The sequence below is a fragment of the Plasmodium brasilianum genome, chromosome 12 (assembly GCF_023973825.1).
Source record: "Plasmodium brasilianum strain Bolivian I chromosome 12, whole genome shotgun sequence".
NCBI classification, from domain to species: Eukaryota; Apicomplexa; class Aconoidasida; order Haemosporida; family Plasmodiidae; genus Plasmodium; species Plasmodium brasilianum.
In genome coordinates this window covers 1,759,993-1,770,984 of record NC_090125.1, presented here as the reverse complement: position 1 = coordinate 1,770,984, position 10,992 = coordinate 1,759,993, and the positions used below count along the sequence as shown (strand labels likewise).

Below are 10,992 nucleotides of genomic sequence, written 5' to 3'. Positions count from 1 at the left end.
ACCGTAATTATTCATGTTACTGCAACAGAAGAAATGCTTCTTTTTATTTCTTATCTAATTAAGAAATACTATTGACATAAAATTATATACTTGCTTATATTTTGAGTATTTGTTTTGACGTATTTTAATTATTATTACTTTACTATTTTTTATCTCTACGCTTCACAGGTATAGTCAATCGAACTGCTTTTTTAAGAAAGGGGGTTTACATTGGTATTTAGAGCATCCGAATAAGGTTAAGGTACAAGAAAAAAAAAAAAAAAATGGAACATTGTACTTTCGTAATAGTGTACATAATACGCACACATACGTACATAATATATACATATATGCCTGCGCTGCTCGTTCTGTTGTATGTCCAAAATTATACACAACATTTTTACTCATTTGGACATATTTTTAAAGCAATTAAAAGGTGTCGCATAAATTATTTAAATATTTAATTATTACATGTGATAAACATTAAAAAGTAAATTTTTTTTTAAATTAAAGATATATTCACGTAAAAAAAAAAAAACAGGAAAAAAAAAAAAAAGAAAAAAAGCAAAAAAAAGCAAAGAATAAAAAGAATAAAAAGAATAAAAAGAATTAAAAGAATTAAAAGAATTAAAAGAATCAATAAATGAATGCAAAACACAGTACAGTATAATATAGTACAATATATAATATAATATAATAATATCTCAACAAGAAGAAACCGCCACCCACCAAAGGAAAAAAAAAGGGGGAAAAGGTAGATACATGCACATATATATATATATATATATATATATAAAATACACATATATATAAATACATATATATACATATAAAATATACATATATATATGCGTAATTTCTCCGACATGATAACGAAGGGTGATACATAATGACCACGTAATGTCGGTACATTTTAATAAAAATTTATCCTTTTCAGATGAACTTTCTCTTCCCTTTACTCAGCAACTCACTGACTCGCACATTACGCATATATATATGTAATATGAATAAAAATTCGCAGATGTTACAAATACTTATTTAGCTTCATATATTCAAGAAAAAATACGCCCCTTGTAATTTTTATTTTATCGCTGTTCGTAATTTGTTAAAGGAATATTTGGGTAGCGGTAAGATGAGAAAAAAAAAAAAAAAAAATACTTTATAACAACAATTTGCACACTTTTTTGTGTACATGTGCTCATATATACCTAACAAATTGGTAGTGCACAAACGGAATATGCATCATACGCATTATAGTCTTTACACTATGGGTTCAACATTAATCGGTACTACCGCTAACGTTGATGCTGAAATCGCTATGCTCACCACATCATGAACATGCGCCGGGAAGGTCATCCAAACCACTACAACGAATCAACTCCTTGTTACAATTTGTTGTAGCACAGTTATAGCACTTCTCACTACAAGGACTACCAAATAAGCAAGGCATCCAACAGTTTGATCGTCCACAATCTACTGACTGTCTAAAACATGCTACACAAGTGTCTGACATTTTTAAATTTCGTTTGGCTAAATGCTCTTGAACACATATCATCGTTTTCTCACCTGACCCTATGTTGTCAACAGAACATTGTAAGAGGGTGCTAAAAAAATTATTACTGGGAGATAATTTCGAAGTATCTTTACTAAAAGCTTCTTGTTGGTTTTTATCAAAAATAATATTTCTATCTGATTCTGATTGACATCCATTAGTTATAAATGAAATATTATTTGCTTCTTCATTATACTGACATCCATCTAAATGTTTTGTTATATTATTAATTAATCCATTAATTGTATCCAATTTAACATCATGAAATAAATCCGAATTAAATATTATATGTGGTAATTTAAAAATAATAAATGATTTATTATGATCACATAAACTTTTTGTCATTCCATTTTTAACTAGGTTAGATATTGTATGTATTATTTTTCTAGGATTTGCAGCATTGTATTTTCCACTTAATAACTCTTTAATGTGCTCATTAATTATTGCTCTATTTTGTGTTGGTGCATGCCTTAAAATATTATTTATTGACTCGTTAAGCATATAATCATTTTTCCAGTTAGACTTCCAATCATTACTTATCCATTCATCATTTAATATAATATTTCCTGATACGGTAAACATAACCTTTAATTTTTCACTTAGTCCATTTAGGATTAGGACTAAAGAATATATCAACAAACTGTTTACTCTAACCATATTTCTTGTATATATCCTTAAAACGCACACACAAGGAGATTTGCACTTAGCTATTAGAAGTACGATCCAGTATCAGCAATCGTAGTATGTGTATATATATATGTATGTATGTTGGTATGTAAGTATGTGGCTATGTATATATATGTATGTTTATGTATGTATATGTATGTTTATGTATGTATATGTATGTTTATGTATGTATATGTATGTTTATGTATGTATATGTATGTTTATGTATGTATATGTATGTTTATGTATGTATATGTATGTATAATTGCATGTACGTATTTATAAACGCGAAAATACCCCCCTCATTCGAGAAATCGTACCTTTCTAATGATCTACAGTTAAATAAATGAGTACTTTTTTTACAGTGGCTATTATTATACCGCCTATTATACAGCTAAGCAGTAATAACTAAATTAACAATATTACAAAAAATACTCGGCAGGAAAATTTATAATACAGACGTATATGTATAAGTACAATTAAGAATAAAACGGAAAACTTGCACTAAAATATTTGTTAGATTAGAATGGACTAATAGTCTTCTAATCTAATAATACAAAATAAAAAAAGAAAAAAAAAAAAGTAATATTTCTCAACTAATTTATTTTTTTTTTACTGACAAAACTACAAGGTTTTCAAAGCTAAAAAAAAAATTAAAAATATTAACGTAAAAACACGAATCGTAAATATATATATTGCGTATTCGCATATAATATAAATTATAAGTATGCATATATAACTATATATATATTTACGTATATATATATATACCATTATATAACATATATATGTAAAATATTTATTTAATGTATAAATTAATTAAAATCTAAAAAAAAATTTCTTTTTTTATTAAAGTTTAAATTTTCTTAATTCATAACAAATTATAAAAAAATAGCAGAAAAACAAAAATTTAATTTCTTTTATTTTAAATTTATTTTTGCGTAATATAATCCGTACTGCTATATATATATACATGTACGTAAATATTATATTTAAATGTTTATAAGTATAATTGTATACGTACATGTATACGTATACATATACATATATATATATGTATATATAGAAGTGGTATATATTAAAATGAGGTGAAAGAAAATTTTTTATAGGTTTATGGTTTACATTTTATTTTGAAGCAGAACAAACATATATAATGACATATTACTATATTCGTACATATATTTATATAAATATATACATAGCAGATGAATACGCATAAAATAAAAACTTGCTTTACATTATTTTACATTAACATAGTGCAAGGCAGTAAATATAATTAGCGAGCCGTCCAAACAAAAAAAAATTCTGTCAGTATATAGGCCAAAATGAACGTACTGATAAAGTATTTGCATTATAATAAGGTATAAAAAATTTATGTTCGTATTATTCTCGTACAATTTATAATATATCTATATAATGTGCCAGTGCTTTAAAGTAGAAAATTTTAAATTTTCTGTTGATTATTTTTTAAAATAAAGAAGTACGAAGAAGGAAGAAGTTGAAAAAACTGAGAAAATGAAAACAAAACCATGTTGAACTAGTTTAACTAATGAACTAACCGAAATAGTTGAACTAGGCGAAGTAGTTGAACTAGGCGAAATAGTTGAACTAGGCGAAATAGTTGAACTAGGCGAAATAGTTGAACTAGGCGAAATAGTTGAACTAGGCGAAATAGTTGAACTAGGCGAAATAGTTGAACTAGGCGAAATAGTTGAACTAATCGAAATAGTTGAACTAGGCGAAATAGTTGAACTAAACATTCTAAGTGAAGTTTTACTTGTTAAGAAATTTTCGGACGCCATGGTACCACTCGACAAACTATAGATTCACTGATATCTGTTATGATAAACGTAGATAATACATGTGGCATGAGATTGATATATACTTTTTAAAAAGGGTCCCCTTTGTTTTTATTTTTTTCATAATTTAATTTATTTATATTATTTATTGCTTTTTTTATCATTTATATTAGTATATTATAGTGTAAATGTTTGCTACTAACAAATTTTTTTTTTTTCATTTTTTGTGAATAAAATATAATACATAATGTAACATGCTATAGCATAGTATGATTATAATAATAACAGTAACATAAGCCGTTCTTATCGATTTAAAAAAAGAAAAATAAATGAGATGCATTTAACGAAAGAGTTGTTATATAGGCTCGGTGCTATTTAACGAAAGAGTTGTTATATAGGCTCGGTGTCCTATGGTTGTTTGGAAAAACGCATCAATTTTACTTCCATTAAAGCATAGAAGTATATATATATATATATATATATATATATATATATATATATATATATATATACACTAGGTAGTAATATGTTAGGCATATATGGAGTGATAAAATAACTAGCTTATGTTATGCGTCACCTGTGCCAATAAATTAGCCATTTTTAGTAATGAAAGGAAAAAATTTATATGTATACATATATATATTAACATACTATTACATAAAGGTATTTATTTTAAAATAGTAAATTCGGTTTTATCTGTTCCCACACATTATTATATGTAATCGAAGGATAATATTAAAAAAAAAAAAAAGAGAAAAAAAAATAGCAGCAACTCAGAAATTTAAATTACATGAATAACGTTAAAACTTGAATTATAAATATAATCGCATTACTTGTTCATGTGCCAAAGGAACACCATTCAATAAAAAAGGGAAAAAGGTATGACCGCAATTAATGTGTTGTGAGAAACTTTAAATATGCCTTTCAGATATACTAAATAGTGAAAATCCTCTTACAAAAAAATTAATATTTCATATAAGTTGTGTGTCTTTCCGAATTAATGCATTCTTTTCCATTGTAGCATTTTTCCATACAAGCAAATAATATATAGCATATTTTGCAATCTAAACATATATTCGCTATAACGCTCGGATGGCTAAACACCCATACATATATACACAAGTATGTACAGTAGGCGCAATGATTACAGCATATTATGTGCAATTTGGCACAAATCATGTACCTTGTACTTTATTATTAGCAGTAAAACAAGCTTCAATATTACTTGCATTAGTAGGCGTATCAATTTAAAAAAAAAAATTTTTTTTAATACATAAATATTCCTTATTACCATTGCATTTAACTAGAACTATTTGTGTTCTCCTTGCTGTTTAATGTATATGCAATATATATATCTGTTCGTTCATAATATTTTTGAAGTATGCACATATAAATGTGCTTGTGTATGGAAGTATGTATATATTATTACATGGCAACTGTAAAGAAGAGCCTTTTTTTATTTATTTATTTTTTTTTCTCTTCAAGTGCACTTCAAAATTTTTTAACACATAATGTTCAACATAACTTTTTGTCCTGATTTTTCTTCTTCTGTCAATTGTTTCTCCTTTTTTAATTTTCTTTTTTCAAAATGTCAAAACACACAAGGGTATATTTTACATACTAAATAATACCCTATTGCTACATCATCATCTTGGCTTTAACTTTATCTGTAGCTTTTTCTTTTTTCTTTTTTTTTCCATATATCCAGTAGCTAAATAGCTAATCATATCCAACAGCCGAATGATTAAATTAGCAAACTCTAAAATTCCGCCCAAGTGCAAACAAAAGCAAAAGCAAAAACAAAAACAAAAACAAAAACACATGTGTACACGTACATATATGCGTATCCTTTCACTGTAAAACATTTTTGTTTTTGCCAAACTCTCATATGCCATAATTTGGCGTAACGCTAAAAAACAATAGCCCTTTTTGTATTTTTCCTGCTCGAAATATAACAAAAAGAAGCAAAGGCAAATGAAAAAGCTAGAAAAGTTTATTTTTTTTTTAGCGTGAATGGCAAAGAGATAAAATTGTGAGTTTTATTTATTAACTGAATAGAAGGGAATAAAGAGTACAGAATTCGAAAACAAGACTGCGATATCCATTTCGTCCACCGAAGACAAAATACGTGCGTACATAGATATGCATATACGTACATGTGCATATTCATGTGCATATTCGGAAATGTATGTTATGAGGCTAGATGGGCTTCTCTTTAAAATATAAACTCTGCATAAAACAGAATTTTATAAATTACTAACGACAATTATTTTAGCATTATATAGAAAAAATATAAACCATCGGGGGAGAAACCAAATTGCAGCAGCATATTTTTTGCGCATTTTATTTGAAATAGAAACTAATCTGAGTTCTTACCACTTCTTGCTAGTAACGGACCTCAGTAGCTATCTCGCCGCTTAAAGTTGAGTATCAGTTTTCAGCTGCTCCTTCCCCATCTGATTTTACGGCAAGGAAAGTGTGTGTCTATGAAAATGAAAAATGAGAGAGCCATAAAAAAAGAACCTTTTAGACTTATAATTTTGTTCTATGCAATTCTAATATATCTAAATATAAGAATAAATGGTGAAAAAATTAATAACAACTTAGAAAATAATGAACAGGAAAATTTAGAAAATAATTATATACAAAAATCGGTAGTTATTGATGCAGGTTCAACAGGTACAAGGGTTCATATTTATAATTACGAAATTTTGAATAATAATAAAGATATAAAAATATATATTCCTTCAGTGAGTTACAGAACTACTCCTGGATTAGTGTACTTATTAAATAATTACTTTACAAATAATGACAAAGAATCTTTTTATGATTATTTTAAAAATATAAAAAATTTTATTTATGGAAATGTTATGGAGTCAGAAAGATGTATGACAGTAATAATTATTAGAGCATCAGGAGGATTTAGGTTACTTAGTATACAAAAATCAGAAGAATATATTAGTTTTATCAAATCTTATTTTTATACCTATTTTAATGAATTTTTATTAATTGATGACTTGTTAATAAAAGTTTTAAGTGGAAAGGAAGAAGCTATATTATCTTTTGTATCTATCTACGCGCTTCTAGAAAAGCTATCACCTAGTCCTGTGTTTTTTACAAATAAGAAGGAGAACGATAAGAATAGCACAAGTGATGGTATTGAAATGGTAGAAACAGACAAAGGAAAAACTCTTGATGATAGGATAACTAAAAGTGTTGATGAGTCCCCTTCCATTAGAAAATTTTCCAACGATCAGGAAGACACAATCGGAGTTTTAGAATTAGGTGGAGCCACTGCACAAATTATTGTAAAAATTCCTTTATCTAATATGAGTGATGATATATTAAATGTATTTAATTATCAGCGTAAAGAAAATAAGAATAAAGAAAGTTTTATAGAAGAAAATTATAAAAATCGAAATATTGTGAAAATTCGTTTTTTTAATAGTTATATATATTTATACTGTAAAAGCTACTTAGTATTAGGAAGACAAAACGCAATGAAAACTTATCTACATTATGTTGTACATAAGCATTATAAAAAAGAAGATAAAACAAATAAATTTATTCCACTTGCTTGTTTCCCTAAAGACTTTAAATTTCATATTAATAATTTATATAAAACATCAATAGAAGAAGAATTAAAGGAGTATCATGGTAATACACAGTTAGGTGAAGATGAATATGTTGGCGTGGGAACGGGGCAATACAATTTATGTAAAACACAAATAAGGGACATCCTGGACCATTCACAAATAGACAGTCTTCCCTTTAAAATGAAGAAATTTATAAAACTTTACGGAATTGAAAATTTCCACCACTTCGCAATTGTAAGCGCCGGAACGGAAAACAGCAAAAAGAGAATGAAGAAGAAAAAGAAAAAATAAATAAATAAATAAAAATAAAATAAAGTAGCAAAAAGGAGCAATAAAAAGCAAAAGAACAGGACATCAAATTGCTAAACGTCGCCGTTTACTTGTTAATTACCTTTTTGCTAAGGATAAAATAGCTAGCTAGCTCTTTTTTTTTTTTTCCCATACATAATTTCTTAATTTTTTCTTAACACACATTCAGGATATACTGAACATCTCGGAGAGCTACAACCCCATGCTGTTGAACACAGACATGTATATGCAAAAGGCAGAACAAGTTTGTCCCCTCACGATAGATGAAATTAGAAAAGTTGTTAGGCCTGAGTCAAACATTGAAAAAGCGCAAACGTCCTGTTTTGGGTAAAAAAAAAAAAAAAAAGTGTAACGATAACTATGTTAGTCTTTTAAATACGTTTACCCCACTTTCTCACACTCGTTCCGTGGTAACCGTTTCTGTGCTTTTTGTATTAATGTTATTTCGATCCGTATGAATTGCGATGAGGTTATTCATATGTGAATTTTAAAATTGTTCTTTAAGCATATGTAGTTCCATTACATATGAGCATATATATTCAGTGTGTAAACACATTCATAGTATATATACGCAGCTCCATAAGCTTGCAAAATTTACGTGACAACGTTTTTATTCCCCCATATATATAGGCTCATATATTTACACGAGTTTATGCGGTATACACTTAAAATAGACGAACCCATATCGTTCTACTCTACAAATTACGTAAATATTGACAAAAAAAAAAAAAACAAAAAAGAGAAAAAAAGAAATTAACCAAATAAATACTTACATATATGTATATACAAATGTACATGTATCCCTACTACTGTTCACTTCTTTTCCGCAAGCTATATATAAATTTTTTTTTTTTTTTTCCCTGTAACTCCTTAGATAAACCATATAAACATAACTTGGACAGTCGCCGTTTTATTAATGGAACTTCCTCCATATCTACATTTAATTGAAAAACATAGCAAAAAAAATTATTCCTACGATGAACTTTAATTTTGTAAAAGTGTGCAAATCTCTGACTTATACAAAAAGTGGTACTTTTTGCACTCCTCCTCTTTCCCCATTATTGCTTTTCTCGTTGTGTTTGTTATAATTATAATAAGAGCAAAAAACATAAAAATAAAAATAGACTAGAAAAAAAGAGGAAAAATGCAAAAATAAAACAAGAAAAAAACAAAAATAAAACAAGAAAAAAACAAAAATAAAACAAGAAAAAAACGAAAAAAGCAAAACAAGAAAAAAACGAAAAAAGCAAAACAAGAAAAAAACGAAAAAAGCAAAACAAGAAAAACCAATTGAACATGCCTATTTTTTCATTTCATAAAAGCAAGATGTTCTCATTTTTTTTCTTTTTTAAATTTATCGAACGCTAATTACTGTGACACACTTTAAAAAATGATAAAAAGGGTATACACATTTTCACACAAGATGCAACTATGAGTAAGTATACACTTATAAATAATGGAAGAAAATGTTCACCATGCTTTGCCATTAAGGAATATGCTTTTACAAGAATATAAAAATGCGCAAGCGGAACTGCGTATACCCAGACAAATACTTGTTTGTGGAACTTTATGAGAAAGTGAAAAAGAAGAAAAAGCAATGTTATCACACAAATAGAAATTTATTCGTTTTAATCTTAATTTTGTTCCAGCATATAACTTATCTTTTTTTTTATTCCATTTTTTTCAATTTTTTTTTTGTATGGTTTTCTTTTATTTTCTTTCATTTTCATTTTCGTTTTCTTTTTTTTTTTTTTTTTTTTAATATAAAACGAATTAAATTTTGTTTCCATCTCTTTCCCGTTTGACGCAAGAACATTTTCATTTTCCCATTTTATCATATTACCACTTCTTATTTTGCAATTCATGTTTTATTTCATTGTATACATATTTTTTTTTTTTTTCAATGAAACTTACAATTAAATTTTATATAACAGAAAGTAAATTTGTATCTCTCTGCCTTCTTTACACATAAATATACATTTTAAAAAGTAATACTCCTTAATGTTTTTAAAAATAAATTTGCAAAGTTGGGAGTGCGGGTATTCAAAGAATTTCCTAGCATTTATTTGGATCATAAATTTTCGGTATACTATGCCTTTTATATAAGATAAAAAAAGAGAAAGGAAAGGATCAGAATGGAAAAGAAAAGAAAAGAAAAAGGAAAAGAAAAATAAATGGAAATGAAAAAAGAAATAAAAAAAAAAAAGAAAAAGGCTATATTTTTTAAAACATTTTTTCAAAAAGTACGTTTACGAAGATTGCGTGCTCGTAGAACGAAATTTTCTTTCGGAGCTCTCTTCACATTGTTTTCATTGCATGAACTTAACATATTTAAATTATCAAAACCTTTTACCTCATTTATTTATACTGTAAAAAGGTCATTATACAGCAGTTAACGCATATTCGAGGTCGCGTTTTCATGTTTTTCTTTTGATAAAATAAAGCGTGCATATTTTACATTTATGTAGTAATATGTTTTTACTTTACAGACCAAAAGAACGTAAATCCAAATGGTCAATCGTGCTTTTGTACTCTTATACGTACAAATGTATATATGTATATATGCGCTTATGTATATATATATACATTAATAAATGCATATACACATATATACATTAATAAATGCACATATACATACATAAGCGCATATATACATATATACATTTATATACATTTATGTATGTAAATGTTGGCATATACTTTGAAGTACTGTTTTAGTCGTCTTTTTCAAAACTGTACGCAACACTGGTTTTCACTGCGTGGAACTTACGCATTTCTTATTACCTCTTTTTTGCCATTTAAGCACGTACATATGTATATACATAAACATATATACAAAGATACGTACATAAGCTCATATATATGTACATATATCTAAACACCGTTAAAAAAGCTCAAGTGCCCTTTTTTACCTTAATTTGTTATATAAAAATTAAAGGAAGTTTTATTTAGTTTAATCAATTAAAATGCATTCGTTATATTCAGTTCATAAAAGGAAAAATTTGTATAATTGTAATTCATAAGTATGTAAGTATATATATATATATATATATATATATATGCAATATACGGATTAATTTATTTATATCTA

The 10,992-nt window shown here is 26.8% G+C and overlaps 2 protein-coding genes across 2 annotated transcripts; one reads left to right on the top strand and one right to left on the bottom strand.

The window, feature by feature from the left end:
* Positions 1-1,309: 1,309 nt before the first annotated feature.
* Positions 1,310-2,188, bottom strand: MKS88_004355 (uncharacterized protein; the record flags this gene model as incomplete). The annotated part of the gene is made up of 1 exon (XM_067217525.1): positions 1,310-2,188. The coding sequence occupies one exon, from the start codon at positions 2,186-2,188 to the stop codon at positions 1,310-1,312; it is 879 nt and encodes a 292-aa protein (XP_067071944.1).
* A 4,300-nt stretch (positions 2,189-6,488) lies between these two features.
* Positions 6,489-8,889, top strand: MKS88_004354 (nucleoside-diphosphatase; the record flags this gene model as incomplete). Its single annotated transcript, XM_067217524.1, has 4 exons — positions 6,489-7,826; positions 8,071-8,228; positions 8,532-8,607; positions 8,776-8,889. 4 exons carry the CDS (start codon positions 6,489-6,491, stop codon positions 8,887-8,889), a joined length of 1,686 nt encoding a protein of 561 aa, XP_067071943.1.
* Positions 8,890-10,992: the final 2,103 nt, after the last annotated feature.